The sequence below is a fragment of the Armigeres subalbatus genome, chromosome 3, assembly GCF_024139115.2.
Source record: "Armigeres subalbatus isolate Guangzhou_Male chromosome 3, GZ_Asu_2, whole genome shotgun sequence".
Lineage (NCBI taxonomy): Eukaryota > Metazoa > Arthropoda > Insecta > Diptera > Culicidae > Armigeres > Armigeres subalbatus.
In genome coordinates, this window is record NC_085141.1 from 263744356 (window position 1) to 263764961 (window position 20606).

Below are 20606 nucleotides of genomic sequence, written 5' to 3' on the forward strand. Positions count from 1 at the left end.
TCCTGAATTTCCTTCGAAATTAGCCCCAGGTAGCTGTTCTTTCAATAAATTCACCAGTAATTTATTCTAAAAACACATTAGTTCGATACTTCAACATTTTCCTTTCATTCCTCCTTCCTTAATTCCTTGAATAATAATTTCAGAAATTAGCCGAGGAATTCCTCCCAAAATTCTAGAAAAAAAAATTCAAAGTAACTCTTGGGGAATTTCTGTACTCCAGAAGGATTTTTAAAAGGAACTCCTTAAGGAATTTCCGACATTCTCAGATTTTTCCAAGAATTTCTTTGGGCATTTCTTCAAGATTTCCATCAGAAAATCATCAAGGGATTTCTTTGAAAAATCCTCCGGAAATAATCTTTCGGATGTTCCTTCGAAAATTGAAATAAATTAATTTTAAGAATTACTTCAGAATCTACCTCAGGAGTTCCTTCAGGATTCAAAACTTCTTAGTTTTAGTAATTCTTTCCGATATTCCTTCGAAAATTCCTTAGACAGCGGTTCTCAACTTTTTCTTGAGAGGTACTCCTTCGAACTTTTGGATTTATTGAAGTACCCCCTATTTTTATCGTCGTAATGAAAATAAGCGTAGCTTATAAGACATATGAAAGACGGACCTGATAATTAAAGTGATAAATGGCTCTCTATTATTCACATGGTTTCTATCAAACAAAGCTTTTTGAAATTGTTCCGTGAAATTTTCCAATTCGAATTGAGATTATACATCAATCTTCCAAGTCTCTTGAAAGAACGCTTCCGAGCCTCTTGAAAGGAGGTCTTCGACCTTCTTGAAAGGAAGGCTTCTGAGAATCTTTGAAGGAGGCTTTTAGGCCCCAAAAAAAGCCTACGAGTCTCTTGACATGAGGCTTCCGTGCTTCTTGAAGTGGACTTCCGAGCCTCTTGAAAGGAGGCTTCCGAACCGTTTGAAAGGAGGTCTCTAAGCTCTTGAAAGGAGGCTTCCGAGCCTCTTGAAAGAAAGCCTCTGATAATCTTGAAAGAAGGCTTCTAAGCTTATTAAGACACGAGTGGTACGATTTTCACGAAGTGCGTCCAGTTATTCGGTTTCGCCGACGACATTGATATCATGGCACGTAACTTTGAGAGGATGGAGGAAGCCTACATCAGACTGAAAAGCGAAGCTAAACTGATTGGACTAGTCATCAACACGTTGAAGACGAAGTACATGATAGGAAGAGGCTCAAGAGAGGTCAATGTGAGCCACCCACCACGAGTTTCTATCGGTGGTGACGAAATCGAGGTGGTTGAAGAATTCGTGTACTTGGGCTCACTGGTGACCGCCGATAACGATACCAGCAGAGAAATTCGTAGACGCATAGTGGCTGGAAATCGTACGTACTTTGGACTCCGCAAGACGCTCCGATCGAATAGAGTTCGCCGCCGTACCAAACTGACTATCTACAAAACGCTTATAAGACCGGTAGTTCTCTACGGACACGAGACCTGGACGATATTCGTGGAGGACCAACGCACACTGGGAGTTTTCGAAAGGAAAGTTTTGCGTACCATCTATGGTGGGTTGCAGATGGCGGACGGTACGTGGAGGAGGCGAATGAACCACGAGTTGCATCAGCTGTTGGGAGAACCATCCATCGTTCACACCGCGAAAATCGGAAGACTGCGGTGGGCCGGGCACGTAGCCAGAATGTCGGACAGTAATCCGGTGAAAATGGTTCTCGACAACGATCCGACGGGAACAAGAAGGCGAGGTGCACAGCGGGCAAGGTGGATCGATCAGGTGGAGGACGACTTGCGGACCCTCCGCAGACTGCGTGGTTGGCGAAGTGCAGCCATGGACCGAGCTGAATGGAGAAGTCTTTTATGTGCAGCACAGGCCACACCGGCCTTAGTCTGATGATAAATAAATAAATAAGCTTATTCAAAAAAGGCTTCCAAGACTCTTGAAAGGAGGCCTCTAAACCATTCAAAAGAAGGCTTCTAAGGCTTTTGCAACCTTAGCAGCAAAAATGTTGCACATATGCCATTGCAGCTCATGTGTGACCATATTTAGGCACAATAAAGTTGCTGCAACCATATCTGTCTGTGCTACTTGAGAAAGAGGCTTCCGATTATCTTGAAAAGAGGTTTTTGAACCTCCTGCAAGAAGGCTTTCGACCCTCCTGAAAGGTTACTTCAAGCCTCTCGGAAAAAGGCTTCTAAGAATCTTAAAATGAGGCTTTTCAAGAACAGGCTTACGTGTCTCTTGAAGTGAGGCTTTTGAGATTCTTGAACGGGACTCCCGAGCTTTTTGAAAAAAGATTTCTTGCACTCTTGAAAGAAGGCTTCCAAGCCTCTTGAAAGGAGGCATATGAACCTTTTGGAATGGTCCTCTAAAGCTCTTGAAGAAGGCTTATGAGTCTCTTGAAAGCCTCTTTTTTTACCCCTCTTGAAAAGGGCTTACGATATTATTCAAAGAAGGCTTCTGAAACTCTGAAAAAAAAAAATACTTCCGAGCCTCTTGAAAGGAGGTCTGTGAACCATTTGGAAAGGGCCTCTAAGGGTCTTGAAAGGAGATTTCTGAGCCTTAATGATGAGAAGCATCCGAACCTCTTGAAAGAAGGCTCTTTATGTTCTTCAAAGGAGGGTTCGTAGCCTTTTGAAAGGAGGCTTTTGAACCTCTTGAAGAAGGTTTCTAAGAATCTTGAATGGAGGCTTCCAAGCCTTTTAAGAAAAGGCGTACGAATTTTTTAAAACGAGACTTTCGAGCCTCTTGAAATAAGTTCTCGAGCTTCTTGGAAAAAGCCTTCTTATGCTCTTGAAAGGATGTCTCTCAGGCATTTAAAAGGAGGCTTTCGAGCCTCTTGAAAAAAGGTTTCCGAGTCTTTTGAAAGAAGGCTTTTGGGCCTGTTGAAAGGAGGCTTTCGAGCGTCTTGAAAGGATACTTTCGAGCCTTTTGGAAGGAGGCTTTCAAACTTTTTAAGCCATTTAACGTTCAGATTCTAGGTTTTGGTTCGGATGCTTATACATTTTCTTTTCTCGATCAAAAAGATTACATTGAATATTCTCAAATTTTGTAACTTCGTCGTGTTGTTCTTTTGACCTTTTGTCCTGCAGCCGTTCAAACACTGTGCTGGTTGTGGTAGGCAAGAATTACTGGACTTTGAATGACTGATCGCCATGCATATTATGTACAAAGGGCCGTCCAGAAACCACGTGGTCATATATGGGGGGAGGGGGGGGTTTGGAAAATGACCACGATAAGCCACATGGGGGGAGGGGGGTGTTGATGTCCAACCACGTGGTTTTTTTTTACACGAAAAACTTTTGGTGAATAACAATAGCGGTGTAAAAAATACAAATCATTAAAATTTAATGATTTAATTATTAAACGCAAAACGCATCTTAGGGCCGATGCCCACGTAGCGTCTTTTCAACTCAGCGTTAAAAAGACGCAGGTGTGCATCGAGAAAAACCGGTAACGCAGCGTCGGTCGTAACGCCGATGCATATCTGCGCTATTTGACCATCTTAGCCTTAGATCCGTTTTCCATAAAAAAAATAAACGAAAAAACTGGTTGCGATTCAGTTTCAATTTCCACAACAAAAATTTGGAAAGGAAAAATGGGAATATATAAAAAAAAATTCCGCCGCGCCACGCCACCGCCGCAGATGGTTTTTGGCATCACGCCGTCGACACTTTTGCATCAGCGGACTGCAGCTACAAATTTGAAAAATATTCATGTTTTTACAATAATCCAAGAAAAAAACTTCAAAAGAATTTCTTGTGGATATTCAGGAAAAATCCAGTAAAGAATTTTGCTCTAAAAACTTTGACATTACTTCATATAATCCTGATAAAGTGCTGGCATTCAGAATGATTTTTGAACAATTCTCTCTGAACAATTTTGCTTGGAAATTTTGCTACAAATTGTTAATGAAAAAAAAAACCAAACATCTCCAGAGTAAATTACGAAAAAAATTCCTTAAAACTCCAAAAAAAATTCCATGTGAATTCTGTCTGAAAATTCAAAACAGTCCGTGGAAATACATATAATTTTCTGTGGAAAAAAATGTTCAAATTTTCATATATTTTTTTTACATTCTAATGAAATTTTCTACGACAAGTTCTTTCGAATCTTCACCAGAAATTCTTCTTTATTTCCAAAAGAAGTTTTTTGAACATTTTAAGGAGTGCACTTCAAAATGTTCAGTCTCCAGTTAGCTTTGCGAGCAAAGGCGTAGGTTGCCAACCCGGAGATGACGAGTTCGATTCTCGTTCCTGTCTAGGATGTGTTCGGATGGGAAACATTCTTGACATCCTAGGTATAGCGTATCCATCGTACTAGCTACACAAGATATACAATCGTGCAATGGCTGGCATATAAAAGCTTTCAATTTATAACAAAGGAAATGCTAATAGAATATACTAAGTTGAAAAGCAGACCAACTTCCAGTTGGAATATGGAGCCATAGAAGAAGAAGAAGACTTCTAAATTTTTCAAGATTAAATCTTCTGAATTTCCGAAAGATATTAAACAGCCAATGCTACATGAAACACTTTGATATTGCCGTTAATTTTTTGCTTTTGGATTTTTTTTCAAAGTTGGCATTGTGAAATTAAATTTTTTTGGAATACTTTTTCACGCTCTTTGTGAATTCTATCACATTTTTTAACATTTTCCAAGTATTTTTTTTTTTTTCGAGGCATTATTTAGAATTTCCACGGAAGAGTCTATGAGTTATATTCAAAAAAATTCATTGGATTTCCAAAAAATAAATCTTTAGAATTCTCGAGATTCTTGTTTTTTTAATTTGTACCATAAATTCTTCCAAAATTTCATTCTTCTTCGGGAAGTCATTTTGATTTCTTTGTAGGTTCAGCTAAACATTGCTTTAAATCTTTACCATGCAAAGATGCACAGGAAATGATTTAGAAATTTTAAGGAATTTTCACATCAGAAAATCTTTAAAATTTTGATTAAATTTTTTAAGGAATTCCTTCAAAAGTACAATTTTTTCGTTATTTTCACTTGTAAAAACATCGGAATTTCCTCGGGAAATTCATTATTGGTGTTTCAGATGAACTTTTTTCGATTTTCTACTGGAAAATCTTAGGAATTTCCATCGGAAATATTATATTCCGAATAATTTGTTTTGGAAATTAAAAAAAAAACTGCTGAAAATGCCTAAGAATTTCTTTTGGAAAACGAAAAAAAAATCCATTGGAAATTTAGAAGAATTTCCTTTGAAGATTCATTAAAGTTGCCCAGGATTTTGAAAAAAAAAATCTTTAAAGATTCTGTAAAAAAAAGTAAGCTGGATTTTTTTTTCTAATTTAAACTGAAACCTGTTAATACTTGTTAATATTGGAATGTAAACCAATTTGATGATTCTGAAAGCAAAACTGGAATTTCTACAGGAATGCTACTCAAAAGATACAACAGTAGGAGGTTTATTTGCATCTCTAAGATTACATATTAACTTTGTGATTCTCTGATAAACTTTTTGTTGTAAGAAGTCAGTTCAGATGCTTCGCTGAGGTTAATATATCTTAAGAATTTCCAGTACCTCCAGAGCTACGGAAGGTCCCAAATACTCTTAGGAATCTATAGGGATATTCAGTGATGAACTTTATAATTATTTAAAAAAAAATCACTAATAAAAAAATTTTAAAAAAAATATTAATAAGGTACAGTGGGGTAAGTGAAAAAAACGCAAGTATTTCACTGATGAACTACAGAATTATTCAATTTAATTTCACAATCATACAAGGCCATTCAAATCAATGCGTTAAATAAGTGAAACATGAAATAATGAACCATTTCAACATGCGAGAGTAAAAGTTTATTAACCTTTCAAGTTTATCTTTTGCACAAGTTGTTTTGCGTCTCAATAAATACAAATATTTTTTATGTTGGTTTTTAATAACACATCCAATTAGTGCATTGATAGGTTGGTTTTCTTTGTAGTTTTGAATTCCAGCCACAAAAATATTGATATGAACATCAAAAAATTTGAAAAAAATATTTTATTGCTTCGCCTGTTTTTTACCATGGGTGGGGCAAGTGAAAATTTTCCGACACTGAATGCATTTCTCTATTTTTTCAAACACAAATAATTTCTATTAAGCGTATATAAACAAATGATACCAATTCGAACTCATTCGAAGGCTTTTGATAATTACAGTGATACGTGGTAATACTAAATCAGGAACCCAAAGTGCCAAGCGTGTCAGTGTTTTAAATAATCTATTTTTGATAAACAATTCGTGAACAATGTTATTTATATAGCCTAAATACAAGAATTTCTACTATTGCAAATATATCAACAATTATGACTTATTTAGTTGAAATTTATAAAATTCATTTAATTGGTAATGTAGACTCTTCTACACAAATCATAAGTGGATTGTTAATGAAACACAATATGATTCCAGGTTTGATGATTATTTCAAAGATAATTTTTCTGCATTATCGCCAAGGTTCATTAACTTACTAAAAACCTTAGACACAAATGGAGATAAGATATTAGATCTCAAAAAAAATCAAGTAAAGAAAACATAAAAACATAAAAATCATTTAATGGAGGCACTCTAGTGCCCTTTGACTTTCATGAAGGGTCAAAAAGCATCACAACAGATCACAGTTATGCTCTATTCAGTATAATTATCATTTGCATGAAATATATGAACAGAAAATGTGTTCTTATATTGAAAAATCCTTCTGTAAAATTATTTTTTCACTTACCCCACATGTGGGGCAAGTGAAAAATTGAAACCGATTTTTTTGTTTTCCAAATATTTTGTATCCTAAAAGTATTTTTCAAAGATCTTTTTCGCAGGCATATAAAGATTGGACAGATGATTCGTTATGTCCTAAATATGATCAATTTCAATATTATATTCAACTTTTATGACTTGATGAACATGAAATATACGATTTCCTTTACCCACTTGCCCCACTGTACCTTATAGGGATATTTTGGAAAATTTCTAAACCATTACAATTTTTTCTCGAAATTTTTATAACATATTCGCGAGTCCACATTTTTTTGTATCCTCCTGATGCATCGAAGGTGTACGAGTTCTAGATATCCTAATACCCGATACACATTACAACATAATAACATCATCAAAATGTTCGAATTCATGAAAATTTAAAATTTCCATGCTGGGCTCAGTTTGATTTTAAATCAGTTGAAATTGTCCATCTTCAAAATTGATCGGTTTAACTATATGTTTTAGTTACATAAGGTTTTTTAATTTTTGTACTTGAGAAAAAACCACGTGGTCATAGGGGGGGGGCAAGGGAGGTTCTGCCAAATGACCACGATAAGCCACATGGGGGGAGGGGGGGGTGAAAATCTTCAAAAATATGACCACGTGGTTTCTGGATGGCCCCTAACGTACAACTCGATATAACGTACAACTTTGAAATCGATATGTACGTTATATCAAAGTTTACCTGTAATACCATTTGAGGAAGTGTTAACGAGCTTGGATTTAGAGTATATGAACCTTATCTATCTGTATTTGAATATTTATGTTAGAATTTGATTCTTTGTGTGTCCTCCGTCTGTCGCAATGCCCGTCAAAATATCTTCTTCTTTTCGTTGTCTTCTGCCTTTGTTTTTTTATATCTTCCGTTACAGATCAATGCCAAAACCCACCATCAAAACAAGTCAACAACATCGCAATCGATAGTTTTAGAGCTCTAGAACCCCTCCTTTTCCTACTATGTATTTGTTATCCCTAATCTCGAGTCATGTCGAGTATGTCAGTTACCCAAAATAACTATTGTAGTAAAAATATTTACAAAAACTGTAAAATGAATTGTAAAACAAGAAAGCAAAAATATCTGGCTCCGTAACACCAAAAGGCAAATGAGCCTTCCGAATAAACGCAAGTTTGAAATAATAAAAGGAGTGAGAATTAATTAGTAAGTAGTGGAAAAAAAAAAATTGATGCCAAAACTAACTTCAATTTTTCTTAGTTAATTTAGGATGCGTTTCATATTAAAAGCTCATTTTTTCCATCTTTGCAATCACCACTACCCAATGTGCTATGTCCCGAACAACGAACAGGCTGAACTTTGTTCAATCGGCGTCCACAGGGAACGCTTGCGAGGCAAGAACAAAAAAAAAATGCCGCCATAAAACATCTACACTAATGGATGGGCTCGGATTGAATCGTCAATGGGTTGCAAACGCTTTTCAGAAAATTAATCCATTTAAAATTTATTTGTTTTTCCTGCGTTGCATCGATGCCGAAATAACGATTCGAGTCAGGAATACCCATCTGATCTCGTTTGGGAGCGGTCCAGAAAGCGTTACTCTAATTTGATTTATTGTTTTAACTGAAATTTCTACCAAGAGGCTGGTCTTAATAAGTGCTGTAGCCGCAAACCAAAATAGATTAAGTTTGGGAAGAGCCATTGAGCGTTTTTTTTTTTCTCTGGGGTTATAGTTTTCACGACCATCGAAATTGTTTAGTGAGCCGTTTGCTTAGCATAATTGTACTTTCAACTCTGGTGGCAGTGTTGGATCGTAGAGGCAAAATGCATCAAGGATGATATCGACTTGTATAATTGGTCTATGTAAAAATCCCTTCTTATAGAGCTAGTAAAAGCTGGAGGGTAGATGTATTGTCATGTGTGTCCCATTACAAAGATATCTGGGGCACCCACAAAAATGTGAAAATCGGGACCTATACCATAATAGTGATATTTCTGGAATTTCTTTTTCCCAGAATTTTATTGCTTTTCGTAATGCACGAAACACCATTGCTGCTATTTGAGTTAATTTAGATTTCTGTCGTTATATGGGTGATATCAATCACATCACAATTGTCTGGAAAAGTAACCAAAGTCGTGTTCTACGCGGTTTGTTTTAAATTAATAAAGTCAATCGCATTACATGAACCTTCTGCGTTGTTTCCACAAAAAAATGGGTACTTGAGAAGATACACCCAACCGGCGGTTGTTAGATTTTCAAACAATTCTGTATAAGAATCTACCAAAACCTGTATAAGAATTGGGCATATGCGAAATTGTTAGATTCTTATACAAATATTGTATAAGAATCTAACCATTTTGTAAGGTTTTCTTACATTTTTTGCATAAGAATCTAACAATTTCGCCTATGTCCAATTCTTATACCTTTTTTGGTAGATTCTTATACAGAATTGTTTGAAAATCTAACAACCGCCTGTTGGGTGTATCTTTTCAAGTACCCATTTTTTGTGGAAACAACTCAGAAGGTTCATGTAATGCGATTGACTTTATTAATTTAAAACAAACCGCGTAGAACACGACTTTGGTTACTTTTCCAGACAATTGTGATGTGATTGATATCACCCATATAACGACAGAAATCTAAATTAACTCAAATAGCAGCAATGGTGTTTCGTGCATTCTTCTTCTTCTTCTTATTGGCATTACATCCCCACACTGGGACAGAGCCGCCTCGCAGCTTAGTGTTCATTAAGCACTTCCACAGTTATTAACTGCGAGGTTTCTAAGCCAGGTTACCATTTTTGCATTCGTATATCATGAGGCTAACACGATGATACTTTTATGCCCAGGGAAGTCGAGCCTATTTCCAATCCGAAAATTGCCTAGACCGGCACCGGGAATCGAACCCAGCCACCCTCAGCATGGTTTTGCTTTGTAGCCGCGCGTCTTACCGCACGGCTAAGGAGGGCCCCTTTCGTGCATTACGAAAAGCAATAAAATTCTGGGAAAAAGAAATTCCAGAAATATCACTATTATGGTATAGGTCCCGATTTTCACATTTTTGTGGGTGCCCCAGATAAACGGTATAAGAATTGGACATAACAACCGCCGGTTGGGTGTATGGACATTAATTTAAACCGAGGAAAAAATCTATCCACGTGAAGAGCGACTCCAGTGCAGTGGCTTTTTGACTAAGGAAGAGGCAAGCTCAATAAATGGAAACAAAATAATTTCAATTACAAGCCACGTTCCACAATTTCCTTTTAAATATTGAAAATATTCTGCAGAACTTTCTGATTACAAATATTCCTCACATCATTCTTCTTCTATCCAACAGGCATGCCGTCTATGGAACCTGAGTATCGCCAGTGTCTTAGCTCTAACGTTGTCTAATGTGTTTTTGACCGTACGACTGCTCCACAATGGTGACTGCAGCAATCAATATAGCGCCAATGTCGAGGACAGTGTTTCGTTGGTTCCACGAGCCCCGATCCTCACACCGGCAACCTGTCTGGAGTACGTGCTGGCTGATTCGCTCACCAACAACACGGATAAGGCCGTTTTCTCCGGGCTTGATCTCCGCCTTGGTCGGTGGGACTCCCGGAGAATGTACAAAGTTTTCGATTTCGCTGTGATTGGAGAAAAATATCCGGAGCTGTCGGAACGGTTCAGCGTGTGCTTGGCCACTCAAAGCTCGCTGGAGAAGATTTATTCGCTGGTTCAAGTGTCCCACCATTGGTCCGGCCCGATCTCAACGGCCATTTTCGCTGCCGGAAATGACGAACTCTATCTGCTACAAATTTACCTATCCTATCTGAGAAATTGCTTCAAAACTATTCGTGAGCGGGTGAGCTTTCACCTGGCGCTACCGAAAGATCGTGCTCCGACTCATCTCAAAAGTATCTACGTGGGTGACTTCACCAAATTCGATTGTGCCAAACCGGAAGCGACGTTGAACGATTTGATAAAAATGCGCCGAGCGGACACCAACAAATGGCGCATCAAAAATCCTTATCCCCAGAACCATCTGCGCAACGTCGCTCGAAAAGGGTGCCAAAGTACGCACGTTTTCCTAACGGACGTCGACATCATTCCAAGTGTGAACTTCGCCGAACATTTGGACAAGTTTCTGAGAAATCAGCGACCGCAGCGTCATCCGACGGCGTACGTGGTGCCAACGTACGAACTGGACGAGCGGGTTCGGTTTCCACGCAACAAGACTGATCTGATACGGCTGGCCAACAAGGGGCTGGCTCGACCGTTTCATCACAAAGTTTTCATCTACAACCAGTTTGCGACCAACTTTTCGAGGTAAGATTTCGGTAGGAAAAAGGGGTAAAAGGGGTTACGAAGATGTGAACCTTGGGGCGCATATGATCGTCGTTTGATCGATTATTGGTCGTAATGTGGCCAAATTAGTAACTACAATAAACTTTTTTAATATGAAAAAAAAAATGGTGTACTTACCTTAAGCAACACTAGCCTTAATTAAAACTAATGCGGAACATATTTGAAACAGATAACAGATCAATTTAAAAAATGTATAGGTAATTGGGAAATTAGTTAGTTAGAATTGAAGTAGCATACGTCTTCAAAAATTTAATTCTTTTTTATTTTGTAATTATTTCACTAAGCTTATAGTCTCTGTTGAAGTGTGAACCTATTTTTTTCTCGCCTTCATGATAACTTTGAACGCGCATCTAAAATTGACGGGAGTATATCGAAAAGCATTGAAGTTCGTATCGTTTAATTGACATTTTCATATTTTTTTCAACGATTTCGATTTTATTTCTTATTAATGAGTTTATTCTTACACTGGATTCTGTTTTCACACGATTTTCATTTTCTCAAATTCGCACTCATCCTTAATGTTTAATGCATATTAATTACGCCGTGATTTTTTTTGAATTATCTAAGATTTTTTGAAACATGTTGCAAAGATTTTGGTTGCAAATTGAAGTCACACGATCAACAATACGAGCGAAAAAAAAATCGTGCAAAAACAGAATCCTGTGTATTTTTGTGTTTTCGCACTACTATGCAAAATATTATAGAATGCATCGTCAATATCATCTTCCTCATTTAGATAACTGATGACGATACGCTAGAGGATATGGCCCTTGGGCAGCATCCAACCGGAAAAATTCCAAGATTGAACCTGGAATCGATCCCAGCCATCTTCAGCATGGCCCTGTTTTGTAGCCGCAAATCTTACTGCATATCTAAGGAGGGCACCAGAATCGCTGTTCTGTTGCAATCTAAAAAAGTGACGAATATTCCTCTTTTTCCAAAAACCGGTATTAACGAACAGTGCTCATCGAGATCTGTAAAAAACATGGAAACTTTCGTTTTAGTTTGACGCATACATCACTTTTGCAGATTACGGAAGTATAACTCGGGCACACTTCTACCAAAGCGCTTGATAAATTGTACATCACTAGGAACCTGTAGATACTAATCATGTACATACTGAAATTAAGTAATTCGTTTGTAATCCAATTGTGTAACTATCATTGAGACTAGGCGTGCTGCCTAAAAGTCCTTCTCGCTGCTTTTAATTCCCAGCTTATAATAATACCTCCTAGCCAAACCCATAACTCGCAGATGACGCACACAAATGTATATAGACAGCAGGGGTAGCAAATGTATCATGCATTTTATTGCAAATATTCATCTGCAGCCACACAGGTGAAACACAAATACGGAAAGTTTATTGATTAAATGGCATGTATAAAATGTATAGAGAAATACAATGTTCACAGATTGTCACTCCAATCAACAAGAATAGAAATCTTCTCATCATACCGGAGTCAATTAGGAGAGCGATAATTTTCCATTGAAGCAATATTTATTTCAATGCACAAACTTGCTGAGCACTCTATTAGCAAGAATGGCATGAATAGCGTTCTTATTGTGAACACAACATAGAGTTAATCAAATTGTGAGTGGGACGATGTGCAACAGCACCACATGAATCATCATTTTTCCTGCCCATCCTTAGAAACGATGCGAACAATACTAGTAGCAATTGATATCGTAAGATGTTCCAGTTTTAGATATCACATCCTTTAATCAGGCCAATCGTGTTTTCACAACATGAAGCCAGTTATGCCAACAGGTTGAGAAAAACAAGACAAGAAACTGAAAAGGGACAAAGGCAATGGCTATTACTGTATTTAAAATAGAAACCAAAATCTTTAATGGAGTTTCTTTTAGTTTTATTTCAAATTAGTTGAAGACGAAAAACAAATATCATAAAAATTCTATTTAAGGTTCCTCGCATTACGCCTGTTCAAACTTGTCCTGAAGCACCTCCAGTATTGAAAATAGCGATACCTCAAATCGATCGGCTCACACGTAATGACTAAATGAAGTCAACTATTTGCTCTTTGAAAGAAGCTCCATTAACATCTAGCTTGACGGAGCTGGTGGCAGTTCAACTACCTTAGATACTAATCAGTAGAGATCAACAGCGATAACTGGCTTTGGAAGTCGTCTTGGTAACTGATTGCATTACCAACATTTTAATTGGCATTTCATCTTGCAAACGTTCTGTTTCCATTTATCAATTTCACATTCATCACCTGCTGAGTTGGTCTCCGGTCTGGTTGTAAAACAGTATATAATAAATCGTTATAATTTGTAACGAACAACAGTCAACTTTAAATGACCCGATTTAGAATCGAGTCGAATAATGACAAAAATTCGAGATAAGCAACACTAAAATTTTTGGGAAGTTACCCATAAAATATTTTTAAATAAGGCATAGAACACCATCTCAGGGGTGGCTTACTTTTGTATTATTAACCTAGTCGAATCTGCCCGATCTCGCTCTTGTATTCTTTTGTACCAAATTGTCAATCCTTTATTTGTTTGCAGCGTCACACTTTAGATAAATATAAGTTCTAGTTTTAATGCTTTTCAGAACTTTTAGAAATAATTTTTCAGCTTCCCTGGAGAAATGTTTTTGTCTTTTTGTTTTTATAAAAATATAGTATCGATATTCTGAAAATGGTTACCGATTTTTCTTTTTCATTATTTTGAATAACTGATGTCATCAGCAAAACAAAATTTCCATGAAAAATTAGAAATTTTCCATAGAAAAATAGGAAATTGCCAATAAAAAAATCAGGATATGAGGAATAATTAAATATAAAATTTCCACAAAGAATGCAAAATTTCCATAAACAATTGAGAATTTTCCACAAAATCAAAATAAATTAGCATTTTTTAAAGTAAATATTGCAATTATTAAAGAAGAATTTTCTATAAAGAAATCAAAATGTTCCACGGAAAAAATACAAAATTTTCATAAATAAATCAATATTAGCAATAAACATTTTTTCCATAAAAAATACAAATTTTCCACAAAATAATCAATAAATAAGAAAAGTCTGATGATATCAGACTGTCAAGATATTGAAATCATCTGATCGTCCGGCAACTGCAAAGTTTGAGGGGCTGTTCCCGTTGACACTCAAATACCTGATCCTACTGATGTCGATGGTGAGATCCCGCAAAAAAGCAATCGGTCAGCTCTTTTAGCCCACTCTGCATAAATGAGCGTCGCAGTAATAATACAGCGTTTCGTGATCGTAGGCCAATGTTTCAAATTTTATGAATCGGATGGGTGCTTTTTGAAGAACACTGGCTGAGACTTGAAGACGCTGTTCGAAGATCTCAAACCAACATTTCAGCTGTCCAAGTCAATGAGTAATAGGAACCTCCATCAGTCAGGAAGTCCACCCATACCCTCCTGTCCTGTCTGCAGCAGCGCCTGACTCCCACTTAAAAAGATACATACCGTTGACGGACTCTACTTCACTCCCCCGATTCTTCACGTTCCTCATACTTTGCTTTTCTACGCCATAGCTCGTCTGAATCACGAAAAACTGTTGGGCATTCCTGGGAGCAAGGGAGGTCTAGACAAAATCCAGAGACCTGCACAATGGAATCGTGAGTGAGTCTTGAATGGTGAATGTTTTATACCTCTGTTGCTATTTCCCATCGTAGTCGACGAAATCGTAGAATGACCCAAGTATCCCAAAATAAAGTATCTTTTCAAGGGATGTTGGAATGCGATTTTAGGTGGGCAATAAGATACTTTCATTGCAAAATCAAGACCCATATGAGAGAAGGCAGTGCGAAGCCGTACTCGTGGACGCACAACATGTTGGCTTTGGGGGAGTTGATAGTCACTATCAGCGCTCAACTGCGTCTCATGTGCGCACCGGCAGTGTGAAGCCGTACTCGCGGATGCACAACATATTGGCATTTAAAACTGATTGGTTTACTATTTTTTGTACACACAGTTGATAGTAACTATCATACTGAGACCCATGTAGGCGAATCTGAGTTTTAATGAGCTAAAATAGACCAACACAATTTTTTTCTTTAAAGGAAAGGTTTTAAGTTGGCGACTAAGCGTGACTAAACAGGACGGCAGGGCCGTCATGGACCTTTCTTGCGGTCCACCTCCTTAGAGCAATCGAACGACCTAAACCCAGATGATAATACTCCTCTGCTAACACCACAGCGCTCTGCCATGTAGAGTAAACTGAATGATCTGGTCGTACGCTCCCACTCATCAACGTCAACAAGACCAAACCATTGGATGTGAGTAATTCCAACCCCACGGTAGCCGGGCAAACAGTGGAAAAGGTCGAAAATCAAAGACAGCCAACGTTGGGCTTACGTTCTACAGCTCGGGCCTGATGGCCCCACTGACAATACCATCGAAATGGGATATCAACAGCAACTCCACAGTGTGAATGGACGTAGGCCGTAAGAGCAGAGATGACATCAGCTAGCCAGCGCTGGAATCTGACAGGACTTCGCAGCAGAGGCAGACCCATGATCTTCTGGCGGCAAAACCCTAACAGAGAAATAAATAAAGTCGATAGGAATCAGACTTGGGCTCAAGCCAAGGACGGAGATCCCTCACGTTGGCTCCATGTATCCTAAAAGGTACTCAGAACACAAGAGTGAGCGTGTGAGAATTGGATCCCACTTAATGAATGCCACATGTACATGGGTGCTGGGAAAGAAACCAATCCTAGTGCCGTATAGCCTATGTATTATGTGCAACTTCGATTAGCTAAGTAATAGAGATTTATTTTAGAACTTGTTTGAAAGAATATTTTATTTTTCATAAAACAAGTGGAACTGTAACTGTCAAAAAGCAAGGTCGTAAGGTGATGGGATGATGAACTCTAGCCATTTAAGAAAAATCACTTAAACAAAGATAAAAAAAAGCTCCACTGATTCTACTACAGATTTCACCTATGTATTCCGTATAGGCCGGAGAGTCTGCAATTCTGAACCTTCAGAAAACATCCATGTTCAGACAACACATTTCGAAAGCCCACCTGACCATTACCCCAGTAGGAGAACGGTTCGCCACTTAATCTCATAGCTCCTATTTCCATCCCATCAAAAACAAAGCAATGGAAAGGAATTTGGTTTGTTTATTATTTTTGTGATTTTTTTCAGCAATGAGCACGCGTGTTGACAAAAAGAAGCGACGAATTTGGTGCCGTATTTCTTTGTTTAGCGATGAGATGGATATATGTACAGTGAGATGGAGATCGGAACAGTACCCCTACAACCAATGTGAGCTTCATACTTGACGTAGGGGAGAACGGTCCAAAATGCACCCCTTAAGCTTTTTCGATGTATTCGCCCATATAAACAAAAATACTCAACCATTTCAACGTATTGCTGGAAAACATACAAACCCAGCTACATTTCACAATGATCTCCTATTCAAAACAATAAGGTTTTCATGACTTTCTAATGCATTTAAAAAATGTTTTAAAAATAGGCCTGGGGCAAAACGCCCGAATGGTGGTCTAAAATGACTCAATTGCATGTAAAATGATGGTAAACGCATGGTTGTTTGTTTTTTCTTAATGGATTGAACTACAATCTTACGGATGTGATGGAAGAATAGCAAATCGTTAAATTTGAGTGAATATGAAGGGATTTTGCTAAATTTTTCCAATAAAGCTCAATGATGCATAACTAATTATGAATTGTAATGGTAATATTTGTTCATAAATGTACTACAACAGATTATATGAGTGATTTTATGAGTGAGGCCATTTTGCCCCAGGGGTGCATTTTGGACCGTTCTCCCCTAAATAAACGGATAAAATCGTACTTTAAAAAATGTTTGTGTTATGGATTCAACAGTTTATAGTGCATCAGCAAAAACTTTTCCAAAAAGAAAAATCAAAATTTCTACAGAAATTAGTTCCAATATTTTTTTTAATTACATAAAGTTTGTGCTAAGTTTACTACTGGATAAATATGTTACAAATATTCATATTCTTTGCTTTCTCTAAACATTCTTTTCTATCATTTTCCATTAAAATCCATATTTTCCATGCAATTATACGCAATTTGGACTTTTTTTCGTTTGCTTGTTATATTTTCTATTCCCCCCTCGTATTTTCCAAGAGCTGTCGGACATAAAATAAGTTCAATATTTGTATCGGCCTTATTGAGTTTTCTGTGGAAAATTTTCAATTTTTTGTGGAAAAAAATATTTAATTTGTGGAAGTTTTTGTAATTGTTTATTGCTAATATTGATTTATTTATAGAAATTTTGTATTTTTTTTGTGGAACATTTTGATTTCTTCTTGGAAAATCCTTCTTCTATAATTGCAATTTTTGCTTTTAAAAGTGCTAATTTTGTTTTGAGCAAATTCTTAGGGGATGGGCCGTTTGGCTGTAGGGCCGAATGCCATTTGGCCGAAAGCCATTTGGCCAAACAATCCATTAGGCTGTAAGTCATTTGGCCGAAAAGGTCATTTGGTCGAAAGGGTCATTTGGCCGAAAGGGTTATTTGGCAGAAAAGATCATTTGAAAAGTGAAAAATGAGGAGTGAGAAGTGGGACGTCTCACTTCTCACTCGTCATTTCTTACTTCTCACAGTAAAAAGTAAGAAGCGCGAATCGCGAGACGTCTCATTACTTACTTCGCGTTTCTCATTTTTTACGGTGAGAAGTGAGAAATGACGAATGAGAAGTGAGACTCCCCCTTACTGTAAAAAATGAAAAGCGTCATTTCGGCCAAACGACCCTTTCGGCCAAATGACCCTTTCGGCCAAATGACCCTTTCGGCCAAATGACCCTTTCGGCCAAATGACCCTTTCGACCAATGTCCCTTTCGGCCAAATGACCAATTTGGCCAAATGACCTATTCGGAGGATGGCCCTTTGGGTCAAATAACCCTTTCGGTAAAATGAAAAATTCGGCCAAATTACCTATTCGGCCGGATGACCCTTTCGGCCAAATGACTTTGACCAAATGTCCCTTTCGGCCAAATGACCTATTCTGGCGGATGACCTTTTCGGCCAAATAACCCTTTAGCAATTTGGCCAAATGACACTTCCGGCCAAATAACCGGCGTGGCGGCGTCACGCCGTTAGCAATTGGGTCGCCGTGAGCATATTTCAAGCAATAAACATTTTCCGAAATTCTTCCATAAATTTCTCCGTAAATTCCACCAGGAAGTGCTCTGAGAGCTGCTCCAGGAATTGCTCCGAAAGTCCCTCCAGGAAGCTCGTCCAGGAGTTCCTCCGGGAGTTCTTCCAGGAATTCCTTCGGAATTTGCTCCAGGAATTCCTCCAGAAGTTCTTCCAGCAATTCCTCCGGAAGTTCCTCCAGGATTTCCTCCGGAAGTTCCTCCAGAAATTCTTCTTTCGGAAGTTTCTCCAGAAATTCCTATGTTCAATCAAAATAATTGTTCCGGGTATCCAACAACAAGGCTTTGACATTAATTTATAATGTTCGGAAAACTCGGTTGTGAATATGTACATTATGTGGAAGATTGTGATTTGAAAAATGTACTGGAGGTAACTACTTTCTTTCGATGGGACACGAACCCACGACCCTCAGCACGCTAGACTGGTGCTTCCTCCTCCGTTGACCTTCGCAACTTAGCAGCTACTAAATGAGCCCGAGATTCCCAAATTGGACGCATAGTCGAATCACTCACAATCCATTTGTCAAGCCAACACTTCCATATGTGTATAGAACACGTTCACAATAGAGGAGCATGAGTATTTAAAATGTCCTCCGGAAGAGTTCCTGGAGGAACTTCCGGACACAACCAACATTGGAATCTGATGGAGCGCTTTTTCGATCCATAATAGGCTAAAAACTAGTTTATTCAGCTCAAATTGTTTGTTGGGGAGTTAAAATAAATGCTTCGGTACGTAACCATCAGCAGCTTATGCGTCACCCACCGAACGGTGAGACTGCTGAGGCTGTCAGTTGCCGGAAAAGGGTTAGGGACAAAAGGTCGAAAGACAAAAGGTCGACAGGACAAAAGGTCGAAAGACAAAACGACGAAAACCAAAAAGTCGAAGGGACAAATGGTCGAAAGGGACAAAAGGTCAAAAGGACAAAACGTCGAACGGGACAAAAGGTCGAGAGGAACATAAGTTTGAAATTGACCAAAAACTAAACCAGAGAAAATCAATCTCGCACCAGAGTTGCCCTACACAGTTAGCAAAAACTCATTTTTTTTATTTTTACAATTTTTAACAATTAAATAAAAGTCATTCAATAAGTACCACTAATAGATGGATGTTTGAGTTTTCTAAATGTTACTTCGATCAAATACACCGCCAAATTGAAGAGCATTTTTGGCCAACTGTATAGGACAAATCTGTCTCGCGAAATACAAGCTTTATTCATTTCTTATTAACAATCTTTTTTTTATTTCTTTCAGGACTCTCTAGATATTCATAATATTGTTTTATAGTAATTACTCCTTCTTTGAAAATTGCTCATTCTTCAACTTTGATTGATTTGATGAGTGCGTTATTTCTACTTGAAGTTAAATTAATTTCATTAATTCTTTTGGAATACACCAAACTTGTTATCAACTTGTTCTCGATAGACCTTTTGTCCCTTTCGACCTTTGGCCTTTTCGACCTTTTGTCCCGTTCGATTTTCCGTGTCTTTCGACCTTCTGTCCCTTTCGACATTTTGTCTTTTTGACCTTTTGTCCGTTCGACCTTTCGTCTTTTCGACCTTTTGTCTTTCGACCTTTTGTTCTTTCGACCTTTTGTCTTTCGACCTTTTGTCATAGATTCGCCGGAAAAGGCTCTTTTCTAGGGCGGGCTAAATTTTATCCTTCAAACACCAAATCTCACTCAACTGACCACACGTGGATACACAGAATACCAATCTAAAGTAATCCAATTTAAACCCCAAATCCAAAAACGAATTTTAATTAACTTTAGACCCAAGGAGATATTTAGAATTTTAAAAATTCAATGTTCTGCGCAAAGCTGTTTTTTATTCTGCATGGAATTACTCAAAGATTTGACCAAATTGGTACTTTTTCTATATTTTGATTGCTGATAGATGAACCAATTACAGTTTCTCTACTGCTTTAAACATGTGCCCACCCCAAACAAATTGGATAGTGGATGGCTCATCAAGCGGTTATCATTGCGAATGAATGTGATTGCAGCTCAGTGAGCGGCTGATTCTTGAATTAATGATTGCATTTGAAGCGATGATAAATTGCATTCCAAGTCAGTGGATCCAGCAGCTATAAATCTTTCGGTGGCTGTTTCGTTTCCTTCCGGCTTCGATTTGCGAGCTGATAGTGTTCGTGCATCATCAACGTCCCCAGCAGCGGAACAACCGTACCCGACGCCAAACACCATCATCCTACGCTTGAAGGAACCCATTTCGACAACGACCAAACCGATCATCACCATCAACTTTGGTGGACGCTAAAAGACAGAGAAATAAACCCCGTAAAATGGAGCTCGTAAAAAGCTGGAACGAGCAAGCGTGTAAACAGGAAAGCTTTCACCCTTCGCCTGGGCTGCCGAGGCGGGGGTTCCGATTTATGGGTAGTCTTCTCAAACCCCAAACAGCAACCAAAATGGATA

General features: G+C 38.0%; 1 protein-coding gene across 3 annotated transcripts in view; it reads left to right on the forward strand.

The window, feature by feature from the left end:
* Positions 1-20606, forward strand: part of LOC134219455 (beta-1,4-glucuronyltransferase 1) — a 98770-nt gene that overhangs the window by 22916 nt on the left and 55248 nt on the right. For all 3 annotated transcript variants that reach the window (XM_062698187.1, XM_062698185.1, XM_062698186.1), the window contains exon 3: positions 10023-10996. In XM_062698187.1, the coding sequence (XP_062554171.1) occupies positions 10023-10996 (974 nt within the window). The remainder of the gene's footprint in view (positions 1-10022; positions 10997-20606) is intronic.